Here is a 12,558-nt window from a genome sequence, read left to right as displayed (position 1 = left end):
CATCTGATCTGATGCATCAGAACGTAGCGTATATCTGCCGGCTGTGAAAACGGTGGCCGATATATGCTCGTGTGAATAAAGCCTTAAGAATGTTATATCGGTCTGAGTTCACCTGTGTTAAAGCACCCAACTTTGCTGTGTCGCATCAGACCATCGTAGCGCTGCAACATCTGACCAACTGAGCTCTGCTTTATTTGGCTAAGGCCGATAAAAGCGTGTGAGATTATTGCATTGCTAGACACACAAATCTCAAACAAATATGAACCCCATTTATGTGAATGGGTTAATACATATTACCCATGTTTTCGTGCATGGCTGTATGATCTCACATCGCAGCCCCATTAAAAGCAATAGGAGAACTCTGTGATTCTCTGCTGTGGCTGTGACAGCCGTGTCGCAGGATCCCTTCTTCCCCGAATTGTTTTTGGGGATTTAACATGGATGGCAAGGGCAATATCACCCTTGCCCATGTGAAGTTGGCCTAAGTCTACTCTGCACACCTGACCCTCTCAGTGCTTCTATGACCGACAACTTATGTCCTGCCTCATATGACTAACTCAGCTCTGCCACACCTGACCCTCTCAGTGCTATAGTTACTGACAAACTGAGCTCTACTACACATGACTAACACAGCTCTGCAGCACCTGACCGTCTCAGTGCTGCTAATAACAAACTGAGCTCTGCTTCATATGACTAACTCAGCTCTACTGCACCTGACCATCATTTGACAAACTTACTGTATATCTTGAGAAGCTCAGCTCTGCTACGCTAGTATAATATGCATTGATGAAGGGCCATTTAGCCATTAGTCTCCATCGTCTCCCGTCTTTGTCTCCGCGTCCCTCCCTCCTCAGTCTCCTCTTTGGCTGCACTGAATGGCTTCAACAGCCAAGGATTCTGTTTCCCAATTCTCCAGGCGTCTCCAGCTCAGCCGCATCTGACTGCTCTACATATGTAATGGGGGCAGCGTGTCAGCGGCCGGGCCTGCGTTAACTCCTTCAGTGACTGTCTGACAGCTTCTGATGCATGGACCAGTGTGCACTCCGAGCTGTCACTGGGTGACCAACCTGTTACTGCCAGGGACTTGTGTGCCCGGGTGCAGTGCATTACATAACCCGGGCACAGCAATAGGGGCTGCACCAGATTCGTCTCATAGTGAAAGCAGGGTGACAGACAATATGGCTGTCACTGCAGCTGCATAGAGGGGTGTACTATCAAATCATGGCAGGGATGTATCGCCTATTTCAGGGTTTTAGTGGATGTTCTATGTAGCACGATGCGGCATGCGGTGGTCACCCGGGCTGTGCAGGTTTCGCAGCAGGTGCCGCTGCTTCCGCCTGAGCTCTGATCTTGTGCTATCAGCAGCACTCTATCTATGAGTTATCAGTCAGTAGATATCGGATGTATGTGGGTGATGAGATGCAGCTGATGGCGGCTCCGCAGTCGATTTTTCTCGGATGCGAGACCCAGTTTTGCAGAGATGTTGGACAGTCCTGACTTCTATATGCTGCTCTTCTCCCCGTCACCTTGGTAACTCCAGGAATGGCTCCAGCCGGATCATGCATGACTGCAGAACAATATTTAACTCTGCCAGGAATATTCTGCATCTTGGCCGGAGACAGCAGCGAGTCATGTGTCCTGTCCTGAGGTTTAGAGGGGGCAGAACGACAAGGGGAGCGGATGGACAGTGAAACCCGTAAATAGACTGAGAAGGCGTATGTCTGCAGAGAGGAAAAAACAAGCGTCAGGGACGAATTATAGCCTATGGAAGCTTTTTGGGAAGAGAGTAAAACTGTAATAATACTACCTGTGTAATACTGCTATACCATGGCTAAATAAAACCACCATATAGTGCTAACAGTAACATAGTGATATATAGTCTGCACATAATACTGCCATATAGTGTCTATATTCATAATTATTAATCATAATTATTAATCATAATTATTATCATACTGTGAACATATAAAAGTGCCATATAGTATGACTATAAAACCACTGCATTGTGCCAAATTACATTCCTATATAATCTCCATATAATGCTGCCATACAGTGGCTACATAAGTTTACCTTTTAGATGTAATACCTCGGTACAGTGGTAAATTACATTCCAAATAGTCTCCATATAATACGGTCATACAATATCCACATACTATTGTTCTGGCATTCTAATAATGCTATATATATATACTCAATAGAACACTACTGTACAGTGCAAAAGTACATTACTATATAATACTTCTATACAGTGGTTAAATAAAACCACTATTTACTGCTATCAGTAACATATAGTCTACAAATAATATCTGAATAGTCTTCTCATATTGCGAATACATAATAGTGCCATATAGTATGTGTATAATACCATGTCAAATTACATTCCCATAGAATCTCCACATAATACTGCCATACATTGTCTCTATAATGTTACCATACTGTGAATATGTAATAGTGCTAAATAGTATGGCTATCATACCAATGTACAGTGCTGAATTACATCACCATAGAGTTGTCATATAATAATGCAATACAGTGCCTATATAATAATTACTCACTGGGAACCCATAGTAGTGCTATATTGTGTGTTTATAAAGTAATACCACAATATAGTTCTGCTAAACAATGGCTAAATAAAACCACTATTTAGTGCTAACAGGAACCTATAATCTACACATAATGCTATTATAGTGTCTTTATAATATCATACTGGGAATCCATGGTAGTGCCATTACCTGTGTATATAATACCACAGCCCCAGCCAAATTATATTACCATATAATACTGCTATACAATTCAAATGATAACATATAGTCATACTGTCTTTATAATATACAATACTGTGAACAGATAATAGTGCCATATAGTATGAATATAATACATGAATGAATTACATTCCCATATAATACTTCCATACAGTACCTACATATTGCAATACTGTGAACACATAATAGTGCCATACTCTATGTATATTATTCCACTGTACTGTGCTGTATTACACTGCCATATAATATTATGGCTAAATATAATCACAATACAGTTGTAACAGTAATCTATAGTCTGCACATAATACTGCCATACAGTGTCTCTCTCTAATATTACTATACTGTGAACACATAATAGTGCCAAACACTGTGTACAGTACCAAACAGCAATACATAGAATTTTCACATTTTACCATCATTACCACCATAACTGCTTTTCACCTGACTGTGTCACTGCCATAGTCGCTGGACCCATATACCTTGGGGATGGGGTGGACAGAGACCACTACTGGCCACAAAGAGTATTGCACAAATATAAATATGTATAGTCTGTATATTGGTTTTCTTACCGGTGCTGTGTGATTAGCAGTAAGGGCCAGTAATAGCGCCCCCTAAACTTCAGGGTAATAAGACAGAAAAGCATTGATGATGTAGCGCTCCGCCATCTGATACACCGAGTGTTTTGCTAGCTCAGTAAATCTTGCAGATCGATCCTTCTGCTGGGTTCATACAAATTATTAATTCTTGCTACTGCTAAACTGGTAATGGGGCGCAGTGCTATTTACGGAGGAGGGTTTGGAGCTTTGTGTCGGCTTTCGTGTGGAATATTTAAGTTTGCACTTTAATGTTTCAGCAGGGAAAGATAAGGAACGTTGCGGTGACTCCGCACTCAGACGGTCGGGGATTTGGTTTCCTCTATTCTAGAGATGAAGGAAGGTGATGGGATAATGTTGGGGGAATACCCACGAATGCTCATTTATTATGCATCGAGAGATACGAGCTGTAATGGCGTGGAATGCACGGAGCGCCACCGCACTCTTTAATGGAGAACTCCTCTGAAAATGATCCATATAAACCCCTTAGTGACCGCAATATGCCATTTACTGACCTCACAATGGGCTTTAAACCCATACATGCATCCTTTAAAGGTGGTAGCTTGGCTGACCACTGACAGCCAGGCTCCTGCTCTAACCAACAGAAGAGGAGAAAACATATGTCCCTGCACAGGTTGCAGGGTTATGATTCCTCACTGGGCACAGGGTGAGGGTGATTGGTTCCTGGATCACCTCCTATGCCAGTATCTGTGTCACTTAAAGGGGTTGTCTGGTTACATTTACTCCCTGGGATGGGAATGGATTAAAGGTGTTGTCTGGTTTAACCCCTTACATGCCACAATCAATAGAATTACAGCATGTAAGCACCTATCGGCACCCTGCAGAGTGATCACAAGGTACCAATGGGTTCCCATGGCAGCTGGCAGCCTGACAAAAGCCTCCATGTCTGTCATGTAACTTAGCTTATAGGGCCCCGTCTCTGGCAGATTCTAATAGGTTGGTGATATAGGCTTAGGCCGAATGCACACAGGCGTATTTGCATTGCGGAATCCGGAGTGGGCGTCCGCCTCTGGATTCCGTAGCATATACTGCCCATAAATTTGCTATTGAAAATCACTTTTCTCTGTCCACAGGTAGAGAAATCAATTGTGATTTTCCACTCTCTTCTATTGAAGTCAATGAAAGCCGTCCGAACTTGCGGAAAGTTTGCAGAATCTGCGTCATCGCCTTGCGTCGGTACGGCATAATCTGTACTGCGCATGTGCGCCAGTGTGCCAGCTGGCACATTCGCAATACAGATTATGAAGAATCCGATCAGATATGCGGGGTCAGCGGCTGGTGTGCAGCTGGCCTTAGTAGAATGCATTACATAAGTAATGCAGTGTACTATCCTAATGATTGAATGATCACATCTTCAATCACCTTAAGGGATTAAAAAATAGTGTCAAAAAAGTTCAATAAAGCTTAATAAAAAATATCCAGTTAAAAAAAAAATCACATTTTCCAAATAAAAATCGGAAAAAATGCCAACACTTAAAAAAAAGGGCAAAACCTAATCGTCCCTCTGACAACACCTATCACTTCTGCGCTTTAGCCGGAGTTATCATAGACATCAGCATATACAGGAAATTCCATCATCTGATTGGTTGTTAAGATTCCTAGTGCATGAATACAATGGAGAGGGGCTGGCAGGAATGTGCAGTATAGAGGTTTTATATTCTAGTCGTATGCAAAGCTGCATTCATATTTACGGTTTCCAGAGAGCAGTGCATTGTGGGAGGTCAGATCATAGGTCTATAGTATCCAAGGCAACCTGCAGAACTTTGAAAGTAGCTCTGGAGGTGATTGGAGTATAAGATATGATGTAACTCAGGGAAGAATCAGGTCAACAAGGCCTCATGTCCATGGGGAAAATCAGGCCCGCTACAGATTCTCCATGGAGAATCTGTAGCGGGTCCCTCCTGCCCCGCGGACATGAGCGCTGAAAAGAAGAATTAACTCACCTCTCGCCCGCTCCGGATCTTCCCTTCGCCGCGGCTTCATCTTCTCTCCCTCGCAGCCGGATCTTCTTTCTTCGGCCCGGCGGATGTGCATGGCACGTCGGTTGCGTGCCGCGCGCATGCGCCGGCCCGAAGAAAAAAGATCCGGCTGCGAGGGAGAGAAGATGAAGCCGCGGCGAAGGGAAGATCCGGAGCGGATGAGTATATGCTGGTTTTGGTCTCCCGCGGATCCGGACGGCTTCCATAGGCTTCAATAGAAGCCCGCGGGAGCCCTGCACGAAAATGGAGCATGGTCCGGATTTTTTCATGCTCCCATTTTTTAAAAATTCCCTTTTATTGACCATCTGCGGGTATTTATCTACCCGCGGGTGGTCAATGCATCCCTATGGGATGCGGATCTGCATGCGGGTGATCCGCTGCGGATCCTAAATCATATTTAGCCCGTGGACATGAGGCCTAAGGCAAAAGTACTCAGTATTGTAGGTAGATTTATGTAAGTTATACTTAACTCCTTAATGATATGGCCCCTTTTTTGTTGTTGTTGTTTTCTTGTTTTTCCTCCTCACTTTCGAAAAAAAATCTTAACTCTTCCATCTCCGTAGCTGTCTGAGGCGTGTTTTTTGCAGGACAACTTGTATTTTTCAGTGATACTATTTCATGTACCATGTAATATACTGAAAAACTTTTGAAAGTGCAGTAAAATGCCCCCCCTTCTTGTTTTTCCGCTGCATGCAGACTAGATAACACAGGCCCACCTTGATAGGCTATCATTTATGGCAGCTCTGGGCTTCCATGACAAAAAAACCCTTTAAGGCCAGCTGTACACGAACTGATTTACATTGCGTAACCCGCAGTCGTTGTCCGCACCGTTGATCTGCAGCAAATGCTATGTAAAAGGGCTTTTTCTGCACACTTGCGGAATCGAATTGCGATTTCCGTGAGCAAAGGCAAAATTGCAGCATGCTCTATTTTCGTGCAGAGTAAATGGAAGCCGTACGACCCAAGGCCCTTCCGCAACTGACATTGCATAAAGGTTGCAGATTCCACATCATTGCCTAGCGATGGCACAGGAAAAAAATGGGGGAAAAAAATCTATACTCCGCGTGTCCGACTGTGAGCCGACTGAACCATCCGCAGTACAGAAAATACAGGTACGCAGGGACGCCTGCTGGGCACAGGGTCCAATGCGGGCTCTCGCATGTAGAATCCAATTTGTTCGTGTGCAGGTGGCCTAATTTAAAGAAACTCTGTACAGAACTAAGGGCTCATTCACACGGGCATATTCAGTTTCAGTCTGTGAAATGCGCAGTGGTCTTATAAACCGAAACTGTGTGTATTCATCTTTCATGTGCGCAAAAAAAGCAAGAAGGCCAATTAAAGCCAATGTGTATTTACGCAGTCCCATTGGCTTTAATAGGCTGTTTCAGTCCGTAATATGGCCCAAAATAGGGCATGCTGCGTAAATACTTACATGAAAAACGTATGTCTGAACACACCAACGCAAATCAATGGGGTTTCAGTACTCCATATTATACGCCTCAAAAATACATAATATGATGTGCAAATACGCCCGTGTGAAGGAGGCCAATCAGTGAACTTCTCACAGCTGATACAATGTATCCAGTGCAGACAATCCCCTGTGAGCTGAGCACATCAGCACCCTCCTGTCCTGAGAGTTTGTTACAATGTATCAGTGTGGAGTCCAAGGATTGTCTAGACTGGATACATTGTAACAAAACCCACAGCTGTGAGAATTTTTAGACTAGATTCTTCAGAAAATCATTATTTTTGCACCTCACGCTCTCATCACAGCACATATTTGGGGGGCCGCTCCCAGTGGGGCCTTATAATGGAGACTCATCAGAGCTTCTAATTTACGTGTCTGCTATTGTGGTGGCGAGCGGTGATCTAACGCATGCTTCTGCCATGATGGTGGCTTCCTCTGCCTCCTCCTGAGCTCTGATGCGGCTTCTTCTTCTCCTTCTTCGCTCCCCGCAGAGCTTCTAATTACAGATTACTAAATTACTTGGAACTAAAATAAGAGCGTTGGAAACGGAGGTTTTAAAGGCGCAGGCAGCGGGCGCCGTGTGTCCGATATGTCTGCCGGGACGCAGAGCCGCAGCCAAGGGAATCCCCCATGGATCAATCTGCGGAGATGTGACTGCAGCACATGACAAGCCACGCAGCGCGGCTTTCATCGCCTCGTCCTGATACGCCGTGTCCGTTGGCTGTGTCTCTTGGGCCGAGCCACATGTGCGCGGTTCAAGTAGCAATTATATGCAGAATTGTAATTTATCCTCAGAATGCCGGCAAAGGACAAGACCCGCTGTCATGTGACACAGAGGAGAGTTAACCCCTTATAGGTGGTTTGAAAAGGACACATGTTATGGTCACGTCCAGTGGTCGGTCATGTTGGGGGTTGTAGCGATCTATGTATAGCATATAACAGACTTGGATTGTGGTCATGTCCAGGAGTTGGTGATGTTGGGGGTTGTAGTTTTCTATGTATGAAGTATAATAATATTATTATGGTCATGTCCAGTGGTCAGTCATGTTGGGGGTTGCAGTAAACGATCTAGGTATAGAGTATAATAGAAGTGTATTAGGGTCATGTCCAGTGGTCAGTCATGTTGGGGGTTGTAGTTCTCTGTGTATAGAGTATAATAGAAGTGTATTAGGGTCATGTCCAGTGGTCGGTCATGTTGGGGGTTGTAGTTCTCTGTGTATAGAGTATAATAGACTTATATTATGGTCATGTCCAGTGGTCGGTCATGTTGGGGGTTGCAGTGAACGATCTAGGTATAGAGTATAATAGAAGTGTATTAGGGTCATGTCCAGTGGTCCGTCATGTTGGGGGTTGTAGTTCTCTGTGTATAGAGTATAATAGAAGTGTATTAGGGTCATGTCCAGTGGTCCGTCATGTTGGGGGTTGTAGTTCTCAGTGTATAGAGTATAATAGAAGTGTATTATGGCCATGTCCAGTGGTCGGTCATGTTGGGGGCTGTAGTACTATGTATAGAGTATAATAGAAGTGTATTGGGGTCATGTCCAGTGGTCGGTCATGTTGGGGTTTGTAGTGCTTCATGTATGGAGTATAATAGAAGTGTATTATGGCCCTGTCCAGTGGTCGGTCATGTTGGGGGTTGTAGTGCTTCATGTATGGAGTATAATAGAAGTGTATTATGGCCCTGTCCAGTGGTCGGTCATGTTGGGGGTTGTAGTGCTTCATGTATGGAGTATAATAGAAGTGTATTATGGTCATGTCCAGTGGTCGGTCATGTTGGGGGTTGTGGTTCTCTGTGTATGGAGTATAATAGAAGTGTATTAGGGCCATGTCCAGTGGTCGGTCATGTTGGGGGCTGTAGTTTTCTGTGTATAAAGTATAATAGAATTGTATTGTGGTTATGACCCGTGTTCAGTTATGTTGCGGGTTGTAGTGCTCTATGTATAGAGTATAATAGAAGTGCATTATGGTCATGTCTCGTGTTCAGTTATGTTGGGGGTTGTAGTTCTCTGTATACAGAGTATAATAGAATAGTATTCTGATTGTGCCTTAGTGGTCGGTCATGTTGATGATTCTTAAAGGGATTGTCCCAAGAAATTATTTTATCCCTTATCCATAGGATAGAGAATAACTAGCTAACAGTTGGGGGTCCGACTGCTGGGACCCCTATTAAAAGGTAAAACGGGGGCCCAAAGCGTAACCAAATAAATGTAGAGATGGTCTCACTTGTGCTTCACTGCTCCATTTCAATGGGACTGCATTGGGACAGCCCAGTTCAAGCGATCAGCTATGTCTGGCGGTCCCAATGGAGTGAATGGAGCAGTAGTGCACATACTTGACTGCCACTCCACTCATTTGGGGGTGCTCTGGACCCTCATTCTCCGGTTGGCGGGGTCCAAGTGCTCAGACCCCTGACGTTAGTTAATTAACCCTTTCCTGTGGAGAGGTGATAACCTATTTGCGACAATCCCCTTAAATTCAGAGTGTTTGTGATTAGGAGGCTCTTTGGGCAGATGATCCTGAACACGAGAACATGCTGATATTGCAGCTTGCGCTCTAGAGGACGCACGTCCTCCGCTGCGCCGTGCAAATCTCTTTTTGTCAGCAGAGGTTATTGGGGGGTCATTAGCTGGAGCTGTGAGGACATCGTAGGCAGTAGGTGGGGGAGGCCCTGAGGAAATTCTAGGGCAGCTGTCCAAGGTCCTGACAAGAACCCAAGGCCAGGTCCAGATGTTAGGCTGCAGCTGCTCCTAATGATGAACGGAATCACTGGCTACGGCGGATACATCGCAGATGATTTCAGAGATTTCCAGAAACTCATTGGAAGACGCATACAGATAGTGAAGAACATTAAAGGACCCAAGGCCTTTAAAAAGTGGAGTTGAATATCCCCCCAATAAATCATCGGGTGATCGCAACTTTTACTGTCTTTTTACATGGATTACATTTCTCTTACATGGAAAAAGAATCACTAGTATAGGGAAGAGCCATTTTTATTATGACCATTCGTCCTCGTAGAGCCAGCTGTACCCAAGGGTATATTTGCCACCTGGCACTGGAGGTCCAATGCCTAGGGCGTCAATCTGCAGGGAAGGGGGTGAGTGCATGTGTTCTGGAGTAAATTACAGTGAATTCGATAGGCCGCAGGTGGCTTCACCCCCTCCCACCAAGCCCTACTTTTCGCAAAACTGGGGAGGGTGGTGGGAAAGGCATAAAATTCACACATTTATGCACACGTGGGACTCACACAAAAAGTTGCACCTTTATAATGAGGGAATTGTGGCATAAACTGTTCTTTGAATTTCCCCCATGTAGTAAGCAGTATTTCGATATTGTATCTATGTAGTGAGCATGGTTCTGGTATCATATCTCTGTAGTAAGCTCTGTTGTGACATTATATTTATGTAGTAAGCACATTTCTGGTAACCTATCTATGTAGGAGCCTCTGTTTCAGTGTCTTATCTATGTAGAAGCATAGTTCTAGTATCGTATTTATGTAGTAAGCGCAGTTCTGGTACCGTATCTATGTAGTAAACTCGATTTCTGTACCATATCTATGTAACAAGCTCGTTCGAGCATGCATGTGCATGGGGGAGTAGGGAGGGATAGCTGTCTGCCTAGCAAGCACTTGGCTGACAGTTTTCTAAGGTTGTACTTCAGCAACTTTAACACAACTCGATAGGGGGCAGGAGTACCAAGGGCAGAAGTAACTCTAACAATGCCCTGTGTAAATATGGGGAGATGTGCAGCTGACCAGTGAGCATTTTTATGCTTACTAATGAACAACGATCAGCCGATGAACAAGCGTTGGCTCATTCGTCAGCTGACCATTGTATCCCGTTACACAGCCCGACAATTGAGTGATTGACATTCAGTGCCTGATGAATGAGCTGTGCAAATGGACTTTTACATGCAAGATAAACAGCACCGTTATCGGCAGCACATCTTCCCATGTGACGTGGGGTTATGCTGCTGACGGCCATAAAACCGTAAGTATGGGGGACGAACGATCGTATCATTGATAGTTTGTCCCATAAACAGTCTGAATTGGCCTGTCCAAAGACGAGGTAGACAAGCACTGATCTCGTTGATCGACACTTGTGTTCCGGAGCCAGTTGCTGTGTGTAAAAGGACCCTAAAACTGTTGGCATTGATAGAAATGTATGGGAAAGTTTCTGGGACTCATGATGCCAAAAGTTTTCATTGTGAGGAAAGATATTGCTTGCGCACAATGCACTTCCTGTCCGCTCCATTGAAATTTACACCTTTAGGCTCGACTCTTCTTTTGGTACTACAAATATCAGCATGGCCGCTTTCTCATATGTTGCTAGCTTAGAAGCAGTGGAGAGGTCATGTCATATATGGAAATAGTCAGCAGACTCCGCTGCCATGTGATGGCGCCGTGTTCCCTCTTACTCTGTGTTTACCTTTATAATTGTCCTGGAAGGACACAACGGATGACATTGAGCATCTTTGTCCTGGTTCTGCCTCCTGTACGGTGCAATTACTTGACCTCTTTCTCGAGGCTTCATCTCCTGCCAGCCGCGATATTAATGGCCTACCCGTAGGGCAGCATGTCTGACCGTCCCCTCTCTTTGCTTCTCTTTCCGCAGAGATCCGCAGCCAGCTGGTGGAGCAGTTTAAGTGCCTGGAGCAACAATCCGAGTCCCGGCTGGCCCTTCTCCAGGACCTGCAAGAGTTTTTCCGCAGGAAGGCAGAAATAGAACTGGAATATTCCCGCAGCTTGGAGAAATTGGCTGAGAGGTTCTCCTCCAAGGTCCGCAGCGCCCGGGAGCAGCATCACTTCAAGTAAGAGCTTCATGATGATGCTGTGGAAAATGAGGGGTTAATGTTCCAGCACGTGGCAGTGCCCTCACTACCTAAGCCGTGGGCACATGGTGTAATAATAAGCCAGTCATTTTCAGATAATTTCAGGCATGATCGTCCCAAAATAACGTGACTTTTATTCACTGCCATTCGGAGGGGCAAATGAGGAGAATTACAAGAACACGATGCCCTGTAGACTCGGGGTGGTTCTTCGGGGTGTTACCCCATTAGACCTAGAGGGCCTGGAGGGGCTGCCACATCTGCACCTATGTCCCTGCACAGGTGCAGGTTTATGATTCCTCAGTGGGCACAGGGTTAGGGTGATTGGTTCCCTGATCACCTCCTATGCCAGTATCTGTGTCACTTAAAGGGGTTGTCTGGTTAGATTTACTCCCTGGGGTGGGAATGGATTAAAGGTGTTGTCTGGTTACATTTTGGCATAATGCCTGCCAAACGTGCACCCTGAGATATAGTACTGTATAATATAAACTCTGTATCAATTACCTGTTATTGCTGAGTTACAGCAGCCAATTTTAATCCAATTCTCCCACATGCAGTTTCTTTTTCTCATGCGTCGTTCGCTTCGGAGAACATGGCTTTTGGCCCATATTCCAAATGGCACATCATCAATGAAGTCAGTCTGTAACTCAGAACGGAGTCACTCAAGATGTCCCTCCTTCTCTGAAGACTTCATTGATTACGCGCCATTTGGAGTCAAAATCTAACTGACCGGACAACCCCTTTAAATCCTTCCTACCCCAGGGCGTAAATATACATTCTGAGTGGGAAGCGGTTCGCGTAAATGGACATACATTTTCTTCTTATGAATAGTGTGGGCTCAGAAGCTCAGCCCATTGAAACATCGGGGATCAGTGAGAACAATGATCCTCCCTGTTAACTTCTTACATGCC

General features: G+C 44.9%; 1 protein-coding gene across 2 annotated transcripts in view; it reads left to right on the top strand.

Moving 5' to 3' along the window:
* The window catches only part of SRGAP3 (SLIT-ROBO Rho GTPase activating protein 3), a 93,744-nt gene that overhangs the window by 37,130 nt on the left and 44,056 nt on the right, over nucleotides 1–12,558 (top strand). For both annotated transcript variants that reach the window (XM_066596984.1, XM_066596985.1), the window contains exon 2: nucleotides 11,434–11,629. In XM_066596984.1, the coding sequence (XP_066453081.1) occupies nucleotides 11,434–11,629 (196 nt within the window). The remainder of the gene's footprint in view (nucleotides 1–11,433; nucleotides 11,630–12,558) is intronic.

This window comes from Eleutherodactylus coqui, chromosome 3 (assembly GCF_035609145.1).
Source record: "Eleutherodactylus coqui strain aEleCoq1 chromosome 3, aEleCoq1.hap1, whole genome shotgun sequence".
Lineage (NCBI taxonomy): Eukaryota > Metazoa > Chordata > Amphibia > Anura > Eleutherodactylidae > Eleutherodactylus > Eleutherodactylus coqui.
This window is presented reverse-complemented; position numbering and strand designations above follow the sequence as displayed.